This window comes from Dendropsophus ebraccatus, chromosome 2, assembly GCF_027789765.1.
Source record: "Dendropsophus ebraccatus isolate aDenEbr1 chromosome 2, aDenEbr1.pat, whole genome shotgun sequence".
Taxonomy (NCBI): domain Eukaryota; kingdom Metazoa; phylum Chordata; class Amphibia; order Anura; family Hylidae; genus Dendropsophus; species Dendropsophus ebraccatus.
In genome coordinates, this window is record NC_091455.1 from 175,305,539 (window position 1) to 175,326,984 (window position 21,446).

The window sequence follows — 21,446 nt, forward strand, 5'->3', positions numbered from 1 at the left end:
TAACTATCAGACCCATAAGCGCTCTGTCATTTATAGAGACAATGGAAAATTACCTGTTTATGTGCCCGACAGGCAATTGGCCCCTGTGTAATAAGGCCAGCTGTAAAGCATTTGCCTCTTTGACGGCTGATCAATGATGTATTTTAAACCCGTGAGAGATATGTGTCGACAGCACATTGCAGCATAGATTGACGCTTGTTTAAAGGGGTATTCTGGCCATGAAATTCCTAATCTTATCTAATTCACCTTTCTAATCCCAGTCTGCAATGTACATGTATTTTCTCTATAGTGCCATTTCCTTGGTTTTGGTGCAGACTCGCCCCTCCTAGATGTGAAAAATCCTCTGGAGTCCATTCCAGAGTCTCACTGCTGATCACTCTCCCCCTCCCCTCTGAGACGAAGGATACATGACCTCTATCTCTGTCAGCCGGCTCAGCTATGCTGGCCAACAGATGACATTTGACAGATCGCGTGACCACCGTCTTTGTGGGCAAGGTTGGCAAGGTTAGCAAAAACTTTGTATAGCTAAGCCAGCCTACACAAATGAGGTCACGTTTTTTCCATCTTGAAGCAGACAGTGATCAGCAGCTATACAAAGCGTGTTGAGAAATGTAGTTTCCTGGGCGGTGCCATCTTGGAAAGGGAGCAGGATCTATAAGTTTGCAATGGACAATCGGAGCAGAGCAGCGGTAAGTGAACACAAAAGGATTTTGGAGATTTTTATTTATTTATTTTTTTGGGGGGGCGGGGGGGGGGGGGGGGGGGGGGTAGGCGAATTGCCAGAATACCTTAGAGGAGCCTATTATATAGCTCAACCATTGCGCAAAATAGGGCTGCATGACTGGTTTGTGTGTCCATTGCCTGCCACATATGCTATATTACATGAAAAGATGTGAGGTAAACAATGTTTTTTGTTTTTTTAAGCTAGCTTAAAAGATCATTCCCTGGGTGATTGATGGACCTATCACAAAAGGTTAAAAGGGCAATATTGGCCTGTTTGGCCAATAATGGCTCTCCACATAATACACCAGTGATTATCACTGTACAGTGAGGCTGCTCGGCCCCTGCAGGATACCTTGGAAATTAGGATGGATTGAATACAACATACATGATGCATGTTGAAGTACCTTCCTGCCTATAAAGCCTTAGGCCACATTTACTCAGGTGTAGTACAGACAAGCATTTGCATTCATATTACAGAGGCAAGCCCTGACCGGACAACAGATCTAATTAACTAAAATGAATAGTAATCTATGACGCGGTCAATGAGTCTCTAGACCGATGCTCTGGCCAGGGCAGGTAGGCATAATGCAGACACAAAAAAGTGTCTATGTAAGAACGATCCCTATAAGCACAAGCTAGTTCTCATCTGAAGCATACATTAATGACTATGTTATCTTTCTGTAATGTTTATGGCGCTCACCTGCCACCAGTTCGGGTCCTCCCGGTTCACAATATGCAGAATTTCTCCTTTGGAAAATTTTAATCCGGCTTCTTTGCAGGGTATCAAATTATCATTAAATGGGTTGTAATCAAAATGACACTTCACATAAACCTAAAGGAAAAACAATACATTAAAATAGAAGAAATCCATGTGACAAACAATTTATTTACTAATATTACTGAATACAAATCCAAAACTTGTCAGCAGTGCAGGGACTTCTAAAAAGGCAATGCAATGCCAGAAACGAGTGCTGATCTTGTCGATCGGTGCTCTTTTTTGGGCCTTTTATATGGCTCTGTGTCGTTCACGTATCATCTTACACATGGAAATGTGTGGCCAAACAGTTATGTTTTTAGAGCCTCTCGATCTCAGCTCATCTCGAGATCAGACACTGGACAATAAATTGGCCTGTCCGGCTGATAACTGCCCCATGTTAAAGGCTCTCTACATCTAAAACAGATCCAACATACAAGTGGGCAGCGGAGGACACCCACCTGTTGAGGTGTTACTGCATCTTTATAACTGGGAAGTATCTTTAAGGTAACACTACCACTAATACTCTTCAGTAACTCTTGAAGTTCCTTTGGGTTGTTTCCCACTTCATGACCATTCACTTCCTTAATGATGTCGCCCACATGGAGAAGACCTTGTCGATCGATCATACCACCATGGAGAATTCGAGCAATAACTAGGTTATTATTTTCTACTTTAAACGTTACACCCTGTGAAAATCAAACACAAAAACAATGGTGTATTGTAGTAGTAATAATAATAATAATAATAATAATAATAATAATAATAATAATAATAATAATAATAATAATAATAATAATAATAATAATAACGGCTTTAATACATTAAGTTTTTTTTTTTTAAATTATAAAGCTCTTGCCAACAGTGGTCACATTTTGAAGGCATTTACTATTCTACGATTGAACAATTTTATCTCCAGACCTTAGGCCCTATTCACACATCCTGTTCCTGTCCGCAATTGCGGATCCGCAATAATATAGGACCAATGTATTTCAATGGACCTATACACACATCCGTGTTGTGTACTGGGCTGCAATCCGTTCCGCAAAAAAAAAAAGGACAGACCCTAGTACGGACAGTAACTGACACATCCAATACAACTCTATGGGGTCTGTATTTTACTGAAGCAATACGAATGCAATACGGATGCAATACGGACTGAATTTGCGGATTGTATACTGACTGAAATTTGCGGATTGGAAAAATATACTGACGTGTGAATAGACCCTAAGTCTAATGGTGCTTGATCATCCATAGATCTTGCATATCTCATTTTTGTATAACAGGGATGGGGAACCTTTTGGCTCTCCAGCTGTTGCAAAACTACAATTCCCATCAAGTCTGGATAGACAAAGCTTTGGCTGTACAGGCATGATGGGAATTGTAGTTTTGCAACAGTTGGAGGGCCAAAAGGTTCCCCATCCCTGTTATACAAAAATGAGATATGCAAGATCTACAGATGATCAAGCACCATTAGACTAAGATCGATTTCACCTTCTGTGAGAATCGTCAGGGACAATTTTCTATCGCGTAGGTCTCCGCCAACGATTAGATACTGTCTCAGGTGAGTAAACATTTTGTAGCGTCACCTCTTTCTTCTGATCAGTGATGTAAGTCCATAGTGTGTTCGCTGTTGCTGCGTACGGCTGTGGCACACCCGACATACAATAGCATCTATAATCGTTACATCTATTTAACAAATATAAAGACCACTAAGGTTACCATGCAGACGCCCTGTCCGCAGCTGCACACCCTCCTCTTCCTTTAAAAGGATTTTATTTTACGCTTACCAAACTGTAACTGTACTATATCAGAGATGAATAGTAAAACAGAGAAAACAAGGACCACTTTATATACTAAAAAGCCATACTGTCAGAACGGTTCTGCACATGTATACACTAGATAGATGGATGAATAAGCCTAATTTTCCCTCAGGGCATAAGTGCATGGATGCAATCAGCTTCAATGAATAAATACAGCATTATGGGTAATTGTTCAAAGCCCCCCAACAAAAGCAGCCTGGAGCCCTTTAATAGGATCTTAGACGAAGCTCTAGCTTAAGGAGCATCCCTCAAGCAAGCCAGAAGATCAGTGCTGTAAGGGTCTTTCATTGCGTCAGGGTTGGGACATCCAAGGCTCTTTGACCCCCACAGAATGGGCTTATGGTAATATTTGTACTGCATAAGCTAAAACAAACAAAGATGTAGATTGTCCCATATGGGCTTACTGATTTGGTGAAACTGACCCTTAGGCTGGAGTCTAACAGTGTAGTTAAGAAAATGGCCACTGCTGTTTTTCAGCGAAAGCCAAGAGTGGACATGCAGGTAGGAGACATGCAAGTCCTTCCTATCCCCCCCCCCTTTAAATTCACTTCTGGTTGCAGGTATTTAAAAAACTGCATTGTGTGACACCAACCTTAAAAAGGGATTACCACAAGTACTTTCTTGCAAAAACAGCACCACTGTTCGAAAGAACTGAGCTGCAAAACCATAGCCAACATAAGGACAAGAGCGTTGATGTTTTTGGAAAAAAGCAGACTTTTTTAAGGGTACATTCCTAAGTACCGAGTTAACAGTGGATTTCGCTCTGAAATCTGCTGCGATACGCTGTACTGTCTATGGCTATACATTCTTCTTAATTTTCATTCCACTGCAAGAATGTAGCCAATGCCCACTCAACCGCCTGCTTAAAGGGGTATTCCAGGGAAAATCAATAATTTAGCAATGGAAAGGGTTAACCAAGGTTAACCCTTTCCTAATATACTTACCTGTCCGTTTTTGGCCCCCCAAGGAGATCTCCGGTCCGGTCACGTGAGCCTCCAGCCTGCCACTCCCGGATCCTCTGTCCTTCCGGTTCGGTGACGTCACCACCCGGCCGGCGTCCGCTGTCTTTCTTATTAGCAGCAGAGCACTGAACCCTGACTGGCTTGGTAGCGTGCAGCCAATCAGGGTTCAGTGCTCTGCGTCTCCTGCTGTAAGTTGTCAGGGTTTGGGGGGGGCTCAGTGTCGGTGTCAGAACTACATTAGGGCAGTGTGAGGGGTCCCTGCGGCATTACTTCCCCTCCCGGGACTCAGGGTCAGTATCGCTGACACCCAGGGGGGAAGTCCTGTAAAGTAATGCTGATCGGCTGCTGCTGATCCCCCCGGCCCCCCTCCCTGTGTCCCCGTCAGATCTCTCACGCCCAGAGCGCGCTGCCGCACTGGCCCGATCTCTGCACCTCTGATCGATTGCATCAAGCAGCCGGCGGTACACAGCTGACAGGCGCTGTGTACGGAGCAAGGAAGAGATCTCTCCTGCCTCCTGTCACACAGCGCCTGTCAGCTGAGTACAGGTGCAGAGATCAGTGCCGAGATCGGGGCCAGCGCGCTCCGGGGGTGGGGGTGAGAGATCTCTGACAGGGACAGAGGGCGGGGGGGGGGGGGGGGGGGGGGGGGGGGGGATCAGCAGCCGATACACATTACTTTGCAGGACTCCCCCCTCCCTGTGTCCCTGTCAGAGATCTCTCACCCCCACCCCCGGAGCGCGCTGGCCCCGATCTCTGCACTGATCTCTGCACCTGTACTCAGCTGACAGGCGCTGTGTGACTGAGGCAGGAGAGATCTCTTTCTTGCTCCGTACACAGCGCCTGTCAATCACCCCGATAAAACTAAGCTGACAGGCGCTGTGTACGGAGCAAGGAAGAGATCTCTCCTGCCTCAGTCACACAGCGCCTGTCAGCTGTGTACCACCGGCTGCTTGATGCAGGCGATCAGAGGTGCAGAGATCGGGCCACTGCGGCAGCGCGCTCTGGGGGTGAGAGATCTGACGGGGACACAGGGAGGGGGGCTGGGGGGATCAGCAGCAGCCGATCAGCATTACTTTACAGGACTTCCCCCCTGGGTGTCAGCGATACTGACCCCGAGTCCCGGGAGGGGAAGTAATGCCGCAGGGACCCCTCACACTGCCCTAATGTAGTTCTGACACAGACACTGAGCCCCCCCCCCCAAACCCTGACAACTTACAGCAGGAGACGCAGAGCACTGAACCCTGATTGGCTGCACGCTACCAAGCCAGTCAGGGTTCAGTGCTCTGCTGCTAATAAGAAAGACAGCAGACGCCGGCCGGGTGGTGACGTCACCGAACCGGAAGGACAGAGGATCCGGGAGTGGCTGGCTGGAGGCTCACGTGACCGGACCGGAGATCTCCTTGGGGGGCCAAAAACGGACAGGTAAGTATATTAGGAAAGGGTTAACCTTGGTTAACCCTTTCCATTGCTAAATTATTGATTTTCCCTGGAATACCCCTTTAACCCACCAGCTACCAGGCTAATACATTACCTGCCCGCACTCTCGCCTGATTCTCCGGCTCCCAGGTCCCTGACATTCCGCTCAACCAATTAGTGGCTACGTCAGGGACCCGGGAGACGGAGAATCAGGCGAGAGTGCGGGCAGGTAATGTATTAGCCCGGCAGCTGGTGGGCTAAGTGGGCAGTGGCTACACTCTTGCAGTAGAATGAATGAATAGAGCCACAGGCAAAGACTGTACAGAGAATCGCAGTGGATTTCGATGCGTAACTTGCAGCTTAAAATCTGCTGCGAACTCTGTATGTGTGAGCGTACCCTAATCCTGTATAACCACTTTAAAAAGTTAGGCTGCATTCACACATTCAGTGTCCGGAATGCTACTTATTTCAGCTACTTATATTGGTTAATTTTGCATCAAATCTGCAGCAAATTAAGAATGTGCAAACGGACCCTTACAAATCATTACCACCCCATTAGCCAGAGTAGATACATTTACAGTCCTGTCACACTTTTCATACTAGCCAGGTCCTTTGGCCAGGGTGTTTATGGTCAGGTGTCACAGGAAGGTTTCACTGTACTTTATTATGCGCAGGTAAAGTAATAAAGTACAAAATTATTTGTGGATACATCTCTCTATATATTTTTAAACAGGTCATTGCTGCACTTTTTGACAGTGAGCTTTAAATCCCCAGCATAGCCACAAATGATAAAAGTCTGGTTTCCTGCAATCACCTCTAGGGAAAGCTTATAGGTTTATTGTATATAAACCCCTTAGCGACCCATGACGTATCTGATACGTCATGGTGCCGCGGGGGGTGTTCAGAGCGGGGTCCCGCCGGGACCCCGCTCTGAACGGCGCTGATCCCGGCTGACACGTGCAGCCGGGCAGTGCCTCTGTTAGCCGGCGCGGGTCCCGTTGCCGCGCCGGCTAATTAAGCACTTCAATGCAGCTGTCAAACCTGACAGCTGCATTGAAGTGCTTTATGCACACTATCCCTGGTGTCTAGTGGGACGGATCTCCCCCCCGCGATGCGATCGAGGGGGGGGGGAGATCCTTTCTTCTGCCCGTGCCGGGCCTCAGCGTCGGAATGACGCTGATCCCGGCTCGGCAATAGATTGCTATGGCCTGCAGCAGGCCATAGCAATCTATGACCAATCTAATCGATCTTTGCTGTGTATATACACAGCATTGATCTCTATGAGAGATCAGTGCTATGTATATACAAGCCCCCCAGGGGGGCTTCTAGTCCATGTAAAAAAAAAAAAAGTAAAAAAGTGTTTTTATTAATAAAAATTCCCCTCCCCTAATAAAAGTCCAAATCACCCCCCTTTTCCCATTTTATAAATATAAATTAATAAATAAACAAATAAATAAACATATTTAGTATCGCCGCACACGTAATCGCCCGAACTATTAATTAATCACATTCCTGATCTCGCACGGTAAACGGAGTCAGCGCAAAAAAATTCCAAAGTGCAAAATTGCGCATTTTTGGTCGCATCAAATCCAGAAAAAAATGTAATAAAAAGTGATCAAAAAGTCGTATATGCGCAATCAAGGTACCGATAGAAAGAACACATCATGGCGCAAAAAAATGACACCTGACACAGCCCCATAGACCAAAGGATAAAAGCGCTATAAGCCTGGGAATGGAGCGATTTTAAGGAACGTGTATTTGTTAACAATGTTTTGATTTTTTTAAAAGCCATCAGATACAATAATAGTTATACATGTTATATATCATAGTAATCGTAACGACTTGAGGAACATGCATAACAAGTCAGTTTTACCATAGGGCGAACGGCGTAAATGCAAAACTCCCCGAAATCAAAACAAATTCGTTTTTGTTTTCAATTTGACAGCGCAAATTATTTTTTTCCGGTTTCGCAGCATATTTTATGGAAAAATAATGTCGGTCATTGCAAAGTACAATTGGTTTCGCAAAAAATAAGCGCTCATATAAGTCTCTCGGTGAAAAAATGCAAGCGCTATGGACTTTTAAACATAAAATGGAAAAAGCAAAAGCGCAAAAACGAAAATTGGCTTTGACCTTAAGGGGTTAAACTCCCTCTAGAGGTGGCTCCAAGCGGCCCGAACGTTATAGTTTCCGTTTAGTGCTAGGCAGAAAATTCGTAGCTCTAAATACTATAAAGATATACTACATTATTAACATGAATCAGCCCCGAGCATTGGGCCTACATTTAATTTAGCAGCAGGTATAATAAACAGATGGCTTACCAAAGGTTCTCCAGCTCTTTTGTGGATGCCAACCATGCGGATGGCATCAACTGGTGCAATCTGATTATTGATTGCAGAATTCATTTCAGGACTTGAAGGAGGAGAGTCGTAGCATTTTGATGCAACTATGTCATGGGCTTCCAGAAGACTCTGAGAGAAGAGAGAGGTTGCAAGCAATGTAAATGTTATTGTAAGGCCTTAACTAATCAGGTTTAGAGAACACTGCTGGACCCGAACAGTTTGGCATCTCCGCTCAACACTACTGGTTAGTCCCCCGACCTGCATTAACACTTTCATCCCCCATTAAATAATTCTGGATATTTTATATTTGCAGTGTTTTTTTGCCAGACTACTTGTGAATGAATTGGTAGTACCAATCTTTATGTTAAAGGGGAATGTCCTTACACAGCCAGAATTTATCAGCTCTTATTGTCACATGTAAAACACCCATTAATTGGCTAACAATAAGCGTTCATTCACTGGCTTATCGTATCTTTTGTCCATTCCCAAAAATCTTGTGCGGATGACAATGGAAGGGAACGTAACAAAAATGATCCATTGTTTGTGCGGCCCCTCATTTCTCAATACATAGGCCATGTGATTAAATTGTACAGTTTCAGGCAGCTAAACCAAAATTAAGACTATAACTAGCAACTCATTTTTGCAGCTCAGCATCTTAGGCTAGGGCTAAACTGCCTTTCTGCTGTCTGTTTACTGTATCCGTTTAAAAAAAAACAAAAAAAAAAAAACAGATGCAGTTGTATGCCTTTCTGAAGCATCACTTTTCCATTGACTTACATTATAATTATATATATATATATATATATATATATATATATATATATATATAAAAAAGCTTGAAATGGATTAGCTTAAAAAAAAAAAAGTAAGCATAAACTAAGACATGGTTGACCACGTTTTTCTGTACATTAAAATAAAATGTACTAAAATGAAGACATTGAAACTGATGCAAAGAACACTGTGTGAACCAAGCCTTATTCAGACAATAAATAAAGAGATGGAACGTTTCTGTCCATGGAACTTACATGGCTCTTGTGCGAACATACCTGAAAATGGGGTTCTTTAAGTATGCCAACAAGTTCTTCCACATTTTTATCCTGATTTGCTAATGGACTAATGTCTTCAAGAATTTCGTGCAAGAGCTCGACATTGTTGTCACTAACTGCTTCTAGCTTTGTGTCTTCTAGACGTTCGTGCGCCTGCAGCAAACGGAAAGGAAATTAATCTGACATGTTAAAAGACTAGACAGAGTACACAGTAAGGTAACAGAATATTAAGCATATATATCTAAGAATGGAATGTATCAGAATGTACCAACTACAGCGGACCAGAATGCATGGGTATAAATACTAGATATTGGAAGGTTTTTGCTACTGTGGTAAACTATAGTAACTAAAAAAAGGCATACCCCTTTAACAACTATGAAAGGTAAAAAAAATAATTTTTTTTTATAATATATATATATATATATATATATATATATATATATATATATATATATATATACACATACATACATACATACATACATACATACATACACACACATACACTGAAAGATCCAGTACAGAAGGAACTAGGGCTGAGAGAGTAACTGAATTAATCTAATGAAATTGGGTTTTCAAAACGCAAAAATCTGATAGATCAGGGCAAGAAGTAGGCAGACTAAGGGCTCCATTACACGGCACGATATTAAAGGAGTAAGCAAGCACCGACCTGTCAGGTCAATGCTATTACATACACCGACAGTGAGTGGGGAGGAATGTTGGGGAAAAGGGGGGGCTGCCCGGACGATCCGGGATATCGGTGGTCTCTACAGTCAACATTTTCTTTCATCACATTGAAAGACAACAATCAGCCGACATCATTTATGTCGACTGATCGTTTCCTTTTAACACTACCTATTATTCCAAGCACTTAATTGCTTTTTGCAATAGGGCCTTAAAACTGTGATCTGGTGCTGTTCTGGATAATGATTTGGCATATGAACTGGCAGAGATGCAAAGTGGTTCAGCTACACCACCTACTCCAATGTCAGGAAGAAGAAGCAAGTTACTGTGTCTGTACTCAGTACATAAAGATGAGTCACTGGTATAGGTATTAGGTCACACACACACTATGCCCATCACCCACAGTCTGCATTGTAGGCCATTGGTTTCCTTTCTTTGGTGAAGGCTCTTAGAACACAATATAATGACTGAGTACTGGTTACAAGCAATTACAGTCACTTATGTTCTACGATGTTACAAGAATCTTTGCCAGTAGTGGACATTATTCGGCATCCCCGTTGTAAAGTTGGCCATACGCATGAATGATCAGTGTGGCCGAACATTCACATGTTACAGGGATAAGCTGCAGAAAGACCGCGCTGGTGCCAGCTTAGCCCTCTAAGAACAAATAGGTCAAATGGCACAAATACGGCACGCCCAAACCTTCTCTCCACTGACATCTGTCGGTGGAGAGTCGGGAGCCACAATACATATACACATATTTACTTATATTGTCAGTGTCAAGTTTGGCTGACGACAGTATAATGTATATGACTACCTTCAATCATACATTTATTGTTTAATACATACAGAGTATCACAACAGTTGAAAAAAAAAAAAAATCAATGTAATTTTTTTGCTTGAGGAACAAAACACTCAAACATCTAAAAATGCACTGAAACCAATTCAGCCTCAATAAACTGAAGAGTCCTTATGTTGTGTATTCTGAGATGAAAGCCACTTTCGTGAACCTTATCTTTGGAGAATTCATTGGAAGTAGTGAATTGGAAGTTACCCTTAAGTCACAGTATTTACCGGTTTCTTCTTTGTACGTTGAACGTCTTCTGTTGCAAAGATTTATGATAAACTGTCTCATTGCAATTGTATGAAATTATTCATCCTAGGAGGGTGATAATACAAAACTTCATTCAACGAGATAGGTTTACATGCAGCAGGTGGTCTATAAAACTCAATGGCGTAGCTTTAGAGAAATTCCTCTCCGGAATGGAAGTATTGATGTTTCGGCTTATACGAGCCGCATTTTATATTTGAAGTTCTACGCAGTTAAATGTTTCACTGTATTCTGCTGTTTAGATTCCCAGCTGCAATGGCACAGCCAGTCACCACAGTACCACTCGCTCGCTATATGTTCTTTCTGTCTAAATGAACATTCACAGATATGAGATTATGCCGGTTAAATTTTTTGGCACAGATTCTGTTTCTTCATTCTTTATCTATATTACAATACAAATTTTCACACTATTAAAGCGTAACAGTCATTTTTTTTTGGGGGGGGGGGGGGGGGTTGCAAAAATCAGTAGTATAAGCGATTTTAAGAAACTCTAATAGAGGCTTTTTTGCCTAATAAAACCTTTCTGTACACAAAAAGAAATTTCCAAGCCTCTTCCCCTCACTTCTTATCTGTGCATTATCAGGCAAAACAGTCTTCATTACAGAGAAGCGAGTGAAGACAGGTTCTGCTGTGTCCATTATATCCTATGGGGGGGGGAGGGGCCGAGGGAGATGAGTGAGCAGGAAGAGGAGACATGAAGGTCAGCTGTTTGGAGACTGTCTGACCACCTAAAACGCTAAGGGTCAGAAAGGTCAGTGCTTATGTAGGAACCTCTCCATAGCCACATAATGGACACAGAAATCCTGCTTCTTCTGAAGTGAGGGGGGGAGCTAGGAAGACAGTTTTTTCAGAACATAAGGAAACTCTTTTGGTATATAAAACCTATTACAGAGTTTCTTAAAATCACTTTTACTATAATAAATTTATTGTTTAAAAAAAAAAAAAAAGGATGACCATGAAACGGTGAATTATACTCACCGATATTTCTCTTTCTACGAAGTCTCCACGACAGCACACCTGAGATTGCCTCCTCCTGATCAGGGACAGGAAAAACACCAGAGAGGTTAAAAACCCCACCCCTTCCTCCAAACACCAGTGTATTTTAAAGAAGAACACTGAGAAGGAAGACGTGAATTATAATATTAAATGAAAACCGTAACCAAGTAATAGGGTGGGATGTTAGGGTTCTGTCGTAGAGACTTCGTAGAAAGAGAATTATCGGTGAGTATAATTCACCGTTTCCCCCCTCGTCTCCACGACAGCACACCTGAGAACTAACAGAGAAGCACCTAGGGTGGGACAACAGCACTAAGGACTTAACGTCCAAAAGCCGTGTCATCAGCAGAAGAGACATCTAGACGATAATGCATAGAGAAAGTGTGCAAATTCGTCCAGGTAGCTGCCCTACAAATTTGTTCAACTGAGGCTGGAGCCTTTTCTGCCCAAGAAGTGGACATTGCACAGGTAGAGTGGGCCCTGACTGAAACAGGGGGAGTCTGTTTCATGACACTATAGGCTTCAGATATAGCGAGGCAAATCCATCGGGAGATGGAGCTCTTAGTTGCTTTTTTCCCTTTGTTCACCCCCGCAAACTGGACAAAGATTTTTATCTACCCTCCAAGACTTGGTAGCATCTATGTACTGTAGTACTGCCCTTCTAACATCCAAGTTATGAAAGGACCTTTCTTTTTCATTTTTTGGGTTAGGGCAGAAGGAGGGGACCACAATATCTTGGGACCTGTGAAATGATGTCACTACTTTAGGTAAAAAGTTAGGATCTAATTTAAAAGACTAGTTTGTCATCCAGAATACTTAGGAAGGGTTCTTGAATACTGAGGGCCTGGAGTTCACATACTCTACGTGCCGACGTAATAGCTACCAGAAATATAGTTTTTAAGGTAAGTTGTCTGAGTGAAATGGAAACTATTGGTTCGAAAGGGGGGCTAGATAGGCCAGACAGAACCGTATTAAGATTCCATGGGGGATGAAGATTCCTGATTCTGGGTCTGATGCGTTCAGCTGCCCTCAGAAATCTAGTTACCCAGGAGATGTCACACAGCTTAGAATCGTATAGGGCGCTTAGAGCAGATACTTGCACCTTCAGAGTACTTGGGGCAAGACCGAGATCCAAGCCTGATTGGAGAAAGTCCAGAATGAGTGGGATATCTGGAGAGTCAAGGGGCAATTTTGGACCACACCAGGAAGAATAATTTTTTCCAGATTTTTAAATAAATTTTCTTGGTAGAGTCCTTGCGGCTGAGGAGAAGGGTATCAATAATCTTCTGTGAGAATCCCTTCCTTTTTAGTATTGATTTTTCAGTATCCATGCAGATAGGTGCATCCTCTGGACTGATGGATGATGTACTGGGCCTTGCATGAGAAGGTCTTGTTTTGCTGGAAATAATATGGGATCCTCTATTGCCAGGCTTTTTAGAAGAGGATACCACACTCTTTTTGGCCAAGCTGGTACTACTAGTATTAGCGTGGTCTTTTGAGTCCTGAACTTTGCTAGTACTCGGGACATTGGTGGAATCGGAGGGAATGCATATAGAAGTCCCTGCGGCCACTGTTGATTTAACGCATCTATCCCTGCTGGAGAGTCCCTTGGATTGAGGGAGTAGAACAGTTTTACCTTTGCATTTTTCTTTGTTGCAAACAGGTAGAGTATCGGAAATCCCCATTTTACCCTTATGTCGAAGGCCCAAGGGGCTAGGGACCACTCTCCTGGGTCTATGGTCTGACGACTTAAGAAGTCCGCCTCTAGGTTCCAAGACCCTTTTAGGTGAACCGCTTTGAGGGATATTATGTTTTGTTCTGCCCAATCGAATATTTTGTGTGCTAGATCCTTGAGTGGACTGTGGCGAGCCTCTCCTTGATGTTGAATGAATGCCACTGTCGTCATATTGTCGGAATGTATCAGAACATGATGATTTTTTGTGAGATGTTCTGATGCTTTTAGTGCCTTCCATACTGCCATTAGCTCCCTGAAGTTTGAGGATCTTTCTTGAATCGACTGGCTCCATGTTCCTTGCAGCGACAGACCTGGTAGATGAGCTCCCCATCCTGTCGCACTTGCGTCGGTCGTTATCTCGACTAGGTCGGGTTGATGCCAGTGTACTCCCTTCTCTAGATTTTTCTTTAGAAGCCACCAACGCAGAGACAACCTTGTGTCTTTTGGAAGACAAATTGTCTTGTCGAGGGACGTTTGTTTCTTTTCCCACTTGGACAGGATTAACTTCTGGAGTGGCCTTGAGTGGAACTGGGCCCATGCCACCGACTGGATACAGGATGTCAGGTGACCCAGAACTGACATGGCTAGACGTATCGGGCAAGTTTTTTGGAATACAAACTTTCTTATGAGACTTTGAAGGTTTGATTGCTTCTCTGCTGGCAGGAAGGACATCTGGAGACGGGAGTTTAGCAGGGTCCCCAGGAAGACTTTTTCGTGACTGGGAGTTAGATTTGACTTCTTCAATCTCTGGGGTGGATCCTGAATATGGAGAAGTTGTAGGGTTCTCTGGAGGTGGGTCTCTAGGATAGACTCCGAGTCGGCAATCACCAGTATGTCGTCTAGGTATGGGATGATTACAATAGCTTCCTCTCTGAGAATCGCCATCACTTCTATCATGACTTTGAGAAGATTCTGGGAGCAGAGGAGAGACCAAATGGTAGACATACAAACTGGTAATGAACAATCTGTTTGTTGACCTTTATTGCAAACCTGAGATACTGCTGGGATGTCGGATGTATGGGCAGATGGTAGTAGGCATCCTTTAGATCTATCGTTGCCATGACAGCAACTTTTTTTATTAATTGTGATGCTGTTTTCACCGTTTCCATTTTGAATTTTCTGTAGGTCATAAATCTGTTCAGTGGCTTTAGATTGATGATCGTGCGTGATTTTCTATTTGGTTTTTGGACTGAGAACAGACGGGAGTAATGACCCTGACCTATCTGATTTTTTGGAACGGGACAAATTGCGCCTAGTTGAATAAGCTCTTGAACACCTTTCAGTATCTGACTCTGAGTCTGATGGCCCTGAGTTGTTACCACAAAACGAGAGGGGGGGGGGGGGGGGGGGGGGGGAGAGTTGAACTCTATTATATAACCTTGGTTGATTATTTGGGTTATCCATGTGTTTGGGATTAGAGCACTCCATGTAGGGCCAAAATGACGAAGTCTCCCCCCACCTGTATGGCGTCATTGTTTGGTAGCGGACTTATCTTGGTTGGGGTTAAAGATAAAGTTTTTTCCTTTACCCCCCTTATTGTAAGACCAGCGACCTGTTTTACCCTTATTACTTCTCTGGGACTGGTCTGATCGTGATTGGCCACGAAAGGAAGATTTAGTAGATTTAGGCTTATCTGTAGAAAGAACTTTCTTTCTGTCCCCTGCCTTTTCCAGAATCTTGTCCAAGTCTGGACCAAAGACAAACTGACCGTGGAAAGGGAGGGAACACAACTTATTTTTAGAAGCCATGTCCCCAGTCCAGGATTTTAGCCATACAACCCTTCTAGCAGAGTTAGCAAGGGCCGAAGCTCTGGCCGACATCTTAACTACTTCTGCTGAAGCATCAGCCAGAAAGCTAGTAGCCATTTTAAGGACTGGTAGAGACTCTAATATTTTAGCTCTAGGAGTTTTGCCTTGGAGATGTATTTCTAGCTGATCCAGCCATACAATCAGGGTTCTGGCTACGCAAGTAGATGCAACATTCGGCCTTAACATAGTTGTTACTACTTCCCAAGTCTTTTTTAGGAGACTCTCAGCTTTACGATCCATGGGATCCCGCAGCTGGGTAGCATCCTCGAATGGAATAGAGGTGTTTTTAGCAACCTTAGCCACTGGAATATCAATCATTGGAACTGTATCCCAGTCTGTACTGTCCTTTTCTTCAAAGGGGTAACGTCTTTTTAGCCCTTTGGGAAGGACGGAGCTTTTTTCTGGCTTAGCCCACTCGGATTTAATCATAGCATGAATATTTTCGTGTACTGGGAAGGCAATAGGTTTACTGGAAGCAAGACCCCCAAATATTTGATCTTGAATAGTTTTAGGCTTTTCCTCTTCTGTAATATTGAGGGTAGCTCTAATTGCTTTGATTAATTCCTGAGTGTCCTCTGGACTAAATAGATATTTCCTGGGGACACCAGGTTCCTCCTCAACACACTCCCTTTCTTCCACATCGGACGTAGGATTGTCACGGTCAGAATTATACACATCTATAGCAAGATTATTATCTTCATCATCAGAATCAGAAATAACAGGTTTTACACGTTTCCTTTTAGGAGGAGTGGAATGTTTTGTGGTAGATGGACCCGGTTTAGAAGCCAGTGCTGAACGAATCTCATTGCGAATCAAGCTCTTTATATCTTGCATTAAACTTGGAGATTCATTTTTTATAACTGAGGCAGAGCATCTGCTACACAGAGGATTATTGCCCACAGGATCCAAGTCTGTACCACATACTGCACATCTCCTTGAGGAAACAATAGGCTTTTGTGCATTTGAATCCTTGTCATCCTATAAAATAGGAGGAGAAGGATGAGCATATTTAACACCATATATCAGCAGTAAGGCTTGCTGAGGCCATACTCACGATCCGGACTGGTGATTCCCTGTCAGAAGCTGAAGTGGCAGGAGAACTCATCTTGCTGCTGCAGGAAGGAGACCCGACACTCACAGTGTATAGGAGCTCCCTTAGTGCTGTAAAATGGACTGCTTCTGGTCCTTTGCTTGGACAGGAGCAGTGTCCATTCACTCAGCACACTCGCTGTTTGAATCTTGGCGCCAAATAAGCGCCCACGTGACCTGGTGCCGATCCAGAAGTGAAATCGGCGTCTCCTCTGCGCTCCGGTCCTCCTGCCGAACTTCCGGTTTTCGGCCGCGCAACGGAAGTGACGTTCCGCGCAGCGTGGACATCACCAGACCTCGGATGGTAGGCCTTAGCCCGGCGGTAGTCGGACCGGGTGAAGCTGGCCTATGCGGGCGTCCCCTGGATTCAGCCTGAGACCGTCTGCAGGAGACGCTGAAAAATTAGGCTGGGAAGCTGTAATTCAGCTCCCGAGCGAGCGGTGGGCCAGCCAGAGGAAGGGGAATGATTTGAATCTCGCCCGATCCTCTCCACCGTGAGTAAAAATACCTGCCAGGACCACACAGAGCCCTAGCACCTCTCGGCTCCTGCTCCTGAAAGGGACAGGAAAAACACTGGTGTTTGGAGGAAGGGGTGGGGTTTTTAACCTCTCTGGTGTTTTTCCTGTCCCTGATCAGGAGGAGGCAATATCAGGTGTGCTGTCGTGGAGACGAGGGGGGAAATGACAGTTACGCTTTAAGCCCTGTGCACACTGGTGACTGTGTGGTGTTGTGAAGTTTTGATGAAAATTTGTCTGTAAATAATTCTGCACAATAGCATCTTTGGACCACGATCGCAGTGTAATTCGGTGCATACCTTGTAAAAAGGTACAGTGCACTTTCAATGGTTTTAAATAAGAATACATGCTGAACTTGATACGGTGAGCTGTGGGGCATATTATTTGGTGCACATTTCAAATATGTCGGAATACGTGTATGCTCTTGTGGGAAGCACTTTGGTAATGCAGGGCGTGGAGAAGTCCCAATGAATTGGGCTAATCTGCATCCAAAATGGTTAAAATGTGGCAGAAATCTGAGAATACCCTACAAAAATAAAAAACATGCACTAAACACGTTAATGCAAAGTTAAAAGGACAACTATGGCTAGACCTTAAAAAAACAAAAAAAAAAAAACAAATAAAAAACAGACACATACACAAACAGACCGCTTATTTACACACATTTAATGGAAACATAACACCACTTTTTGGTGTAATTCTTGCCTTGAAGTTGCATTGGATCCCTGCTTCAAGTAATTTAGAATTATTATAGTCAATGAAGAGTTAGCCCCACCCCTTTTCTAAATATACCAATTTCAGCAATGTCGTCATTCTGGTGCATGCTGCAGATACCAGCGAGCCGAAGAGCTGCACATACTGTAGCCTACTATAACATGCGGACCTATCCTCAGCTTCTTCTACTACTATAGCAAGACCCTTATTCTTCCCGTCTGATTGAGTAATTTCATACTCATCAAGGGCACAGAAACAGTATGTCGTGACTGTCCCACTTTCCGAGGGCTGGATACAGATGCTACATGTACACCGCTTTCACGCACTAATCCCCTGTATCTGATATAATTTAATGGCTGCGTGACCAATAGAATTTCTCTCAAACGAGAAGTTTTGCTGATATAATGACTGCTAAACAACACAGATTTCTATCAGAGAATCCATGCTCAGACGTAATGAATAAAGCAACGGTACAAATAACTGCGCTATCCAGACTTCCAATGTCATTTACGCATTCTGTAACATCGGTAATTACTAGTCATAAAGTCGCTTTGATGTTCTAACATGTAGGAATTACTCCTAAAGGAAAATCTAAATGAGCTTGTAAATTGGGTTTTTAGATGCTTTAAAGTTGCACAAGCAGAACCCTTTGAAAGCATAGCTGTACTATAATGTTTGCAGCTATCCAAGGTGTAGTGAAGTGCAAACACCACACAGCAATAGGAAACAGGAGCTCTGGTCACAGCGTGGTGTGCAATAAAGCAGACCATGGGCACATACACTGTAAATAGAGGTAAGTCGCTTCTCAAACGCCTATAAAACCTGTAAAGTGCCGCATGAAGCTCAATAGCCGCTTCTGCTGCCAAGTGAAATCAGGAGATGAATAAAACTCAATTATAGTTGCTGGAAAATTGATGCCCTGTAAAATGAAATCAAACACTATTGTGTATACTTTTGTCCTAAAACATCAGATTAATCCTGGGTCATAACCACACTTCAGGCTGCTGGTACAATACAATATACTATAGGGATAAAACTAGTGGGATGCCTACACACTACACCTACAGGAGCTGATCTCATTCTAAATCCATAGACAATTATACGGAGTTTCATCCCCTATGCAGGTATGACAGCTTCCGCTCTTCTGGGAAGACTTTCTTTGATATCCTGGAGGGGTCTGAGGGACATTTTGCCATTTATCCAGGGGAGCTCATCCAGACACTGATGTTGGATGAAAGGGCCTGGCCTGCAGTCTCCATTCCAGTCCATCCCAAAGGTGTTTAACCCCTTAGCGACCCATGACGTATCTAATACGTCATGGCGCCGCGGGGAGTGTTCAGAGCGGGGTCCCGGCTGACACGTGCAGCCGGGCAGTGCCTCTGTTAGCCGGCGCGGGTCCCGTTGCCGCGCCGGCTAATTAAGCACTTCAATGCAGCTGTCAAACCTGACAGCTGCATTGTAGGGCTTTAGACATCACATCCCTGGTGTCTAGTGGGTCGGATCTCCCCCCCACGATGCGATCGCGGGGGGGGGGGGAAATCCGTTTTTCTGGCCGTGCCGGGCCTCAGCGTCGGAATGACGCTGATCCCGGCTCGGCAATAGATTGCTATGGCCTGCAGCAGGCCATAGCAATCTATGACCGATCTCATGGATCTTTGCTGTGTATATACACAGCATTGATCTCTATGAGAGATCATTGCTGTGTATATACAAGCCCCCCAGGGGGGCTTCTAGTCCATGTAAAAAAAAAAAGTAAAAAAGTGTTTTTATTAATAAAAAATCCCCTCCCCTAATAAAAGTCCAAATCCCCCCCCTTTTCCCATTTTATAAATATAAATTAATAAATAAATAAACATATATTTAGTATCGCCGCGCGCGTAATCGCCCGAACTATTAATTAATCACATTCCTGATCTCGCACGGTAAACGGCGTAAGCGCAAAAAAATTCCAAAGTGCAAAATTGTGCATTTTTGGTCGCATCAAATCCAGAAAAAATGTAATAAAAAGCGATCAAAAAGTCGTATATGCGCAATCAAGGTACCGGTAGAAAGAACGCATCATGGCGCAAAAACTGACACCTCACACAGCCCCATAGACCAAAGGATAAAAGCGCTATAAGCCTGGGAATGGAGCGATTTTAAGTGACATATATTTGTTAACAATGGTTTGAATTTTTTACAGGCCATCCGATACAATATAAGTTATACATGTTATATATCATAGTAATCGTAACGACTTGAGGAACATGCATAACAAGTCAGTTTTACCATAGGGCAAACGGCGTAAATGCAAATCTTCCCGAAATCAAAACAAATTCGTTTTTTTTTAAATTTGACAGCGCAAATGATTTTTTTCCGGTTTCACAACATATTTTATGGAAAAATTATGCCTGTAATTGCAAAGTACAATTGGTTTCGCAAAAAATAAGCGCTCATATACGGCTCTAGGTGAAAAAATGCAAGCGCTATGGACTTTTAAACATAAAATGGAAAAAGCAAAAGCGCAAAAACGAAAATTGGCTTGGACCTTAAGGGGTTAATGGATTTGCGGTCAGGACTATGGTATATAGTCAGTCAAATTCTTCCACCCCAGGCTCCCCTAACCATGTCTTTATGGGCCTTGCTTTGTGCTCTGGGTTGCAGTCATGCTGGGAAAGAAGAGGCCAAACCTAAACTTCTCCCAGTTGAAATGTCTTGGTATGCTGAAACATTAAAAGGGCACTCCAGAGAAAAAGAATGGTTTTCAAATTAACTGGTGCCAGAAAGTTATACAGATTTGTGAAAAAAACTTAGTGTGTCACTTTTTTTTTTTTTTTTGTCTTTGCAGAAATCAATAGTCCAGGCGATTTTAAGAAACTTTGTAATTGGGTTTATTAGGCAAATAAGCCATTATCTGCATTCAAGAAGACTTTCTTAGGTCCCCCCTCCCTCCTCTCTCTCATTCACTGCTCATTATCAGGAAATCTCGACTGTTTTCCTCAGTCGGATCCTGTCTGTTTTTATGAAGAGGGGAGGGGGGAGAAGGGAGATTAGTCACCAGCAGAGAACAAAGGATTACACAGTGTGACCCATCTGAAAGCTGGTATTCAGATGTCAGAGAGGCCAGTGCTGACTTCAGAGGAGATAGCCCGGTGATGTAGCTGTAAATTAACTCTTTGTTGTCCTGTTTTGGTGCCTCATCTCCCTCTACCCCTCTTCTCTCCATAAGAGAACCATGAAGACAGGGGGGGGGGGGGTTGGAGCTTCAAACTGCTTTTTCATGATAAATAAACCCAATTACAAAGTTTCTTAAAATCGCCTGCACTATTGATTTTTGCAAAAAAAATGACACTTTAAGCCTTCCAGTAGTTATCAGCTAATGTTTGCCCTACAGGAAAAGGGTGATAAGTACTGGAAGGATTAAGTAATTAAGAAGAGTTCCCTTCAGTGGAACTAAAGGGCCTAGTCCAAGGTCCAAGCCATAAAAAAGGACTACATAGCATTACCAAGCTTTACCACTTTTCGAAAAATTTGGTTCCGGGCCAAACCAAAAACTTTTTGGAAAGTCTCAGAACAAGTTCATAAAGATGGCAGCTGCAAGATTTAATGCACAAAAAAAACCCAAATTCTCACCTGTCCGCATTACCCTGGTATCCCCCTGCCGATTGTACCGCTTACAGCCTGCTCAGCCAGTCAATGACCAATATAGGACAGTGCGATGGCCAGTGTTTGGTTTAGCGGACTGTCAC

General features: G+C 43.5%; 1 protein-coding gene across 4 annotated transcripts in view; it reads right to left on the reverse strand.

Moving 5' to 3' along the window:
- The window catches only part of PALS2 (protein associated with LIN7 2, MAGUK p55 family member), a 78,602-nt gene that overhangs the window by 26,102 nt on the left and 31,054 nt on the right, over positions 1-21,446 (reverse strand). For all 4 annotated transcript variants that reach the window (XM_069958778.1, XM_069958776.1, XM_069958779.1 and 1 more), the window contains exons 3-6: positions 9,067-9,219; positions 8,000-8,149; positions 1,939-2,166; positions 1,424-1,555 (exon numbers count right to left, since the gene is read on the reverse strand). In XM_069958778.1, the coding sequence (XP_069814879.1) occupies positions 1,424-1,555; positions 1,939-2,166; positions 8,000-8,149; positions 9,067-9,219 (663 nt within the window). The remainder of the gene's footprint in view (positions 1-1,423; positions 1,556-1,938; positions 2,167-7,999; positions 8,150-9,066; positions 9,220-21,446) is intronic.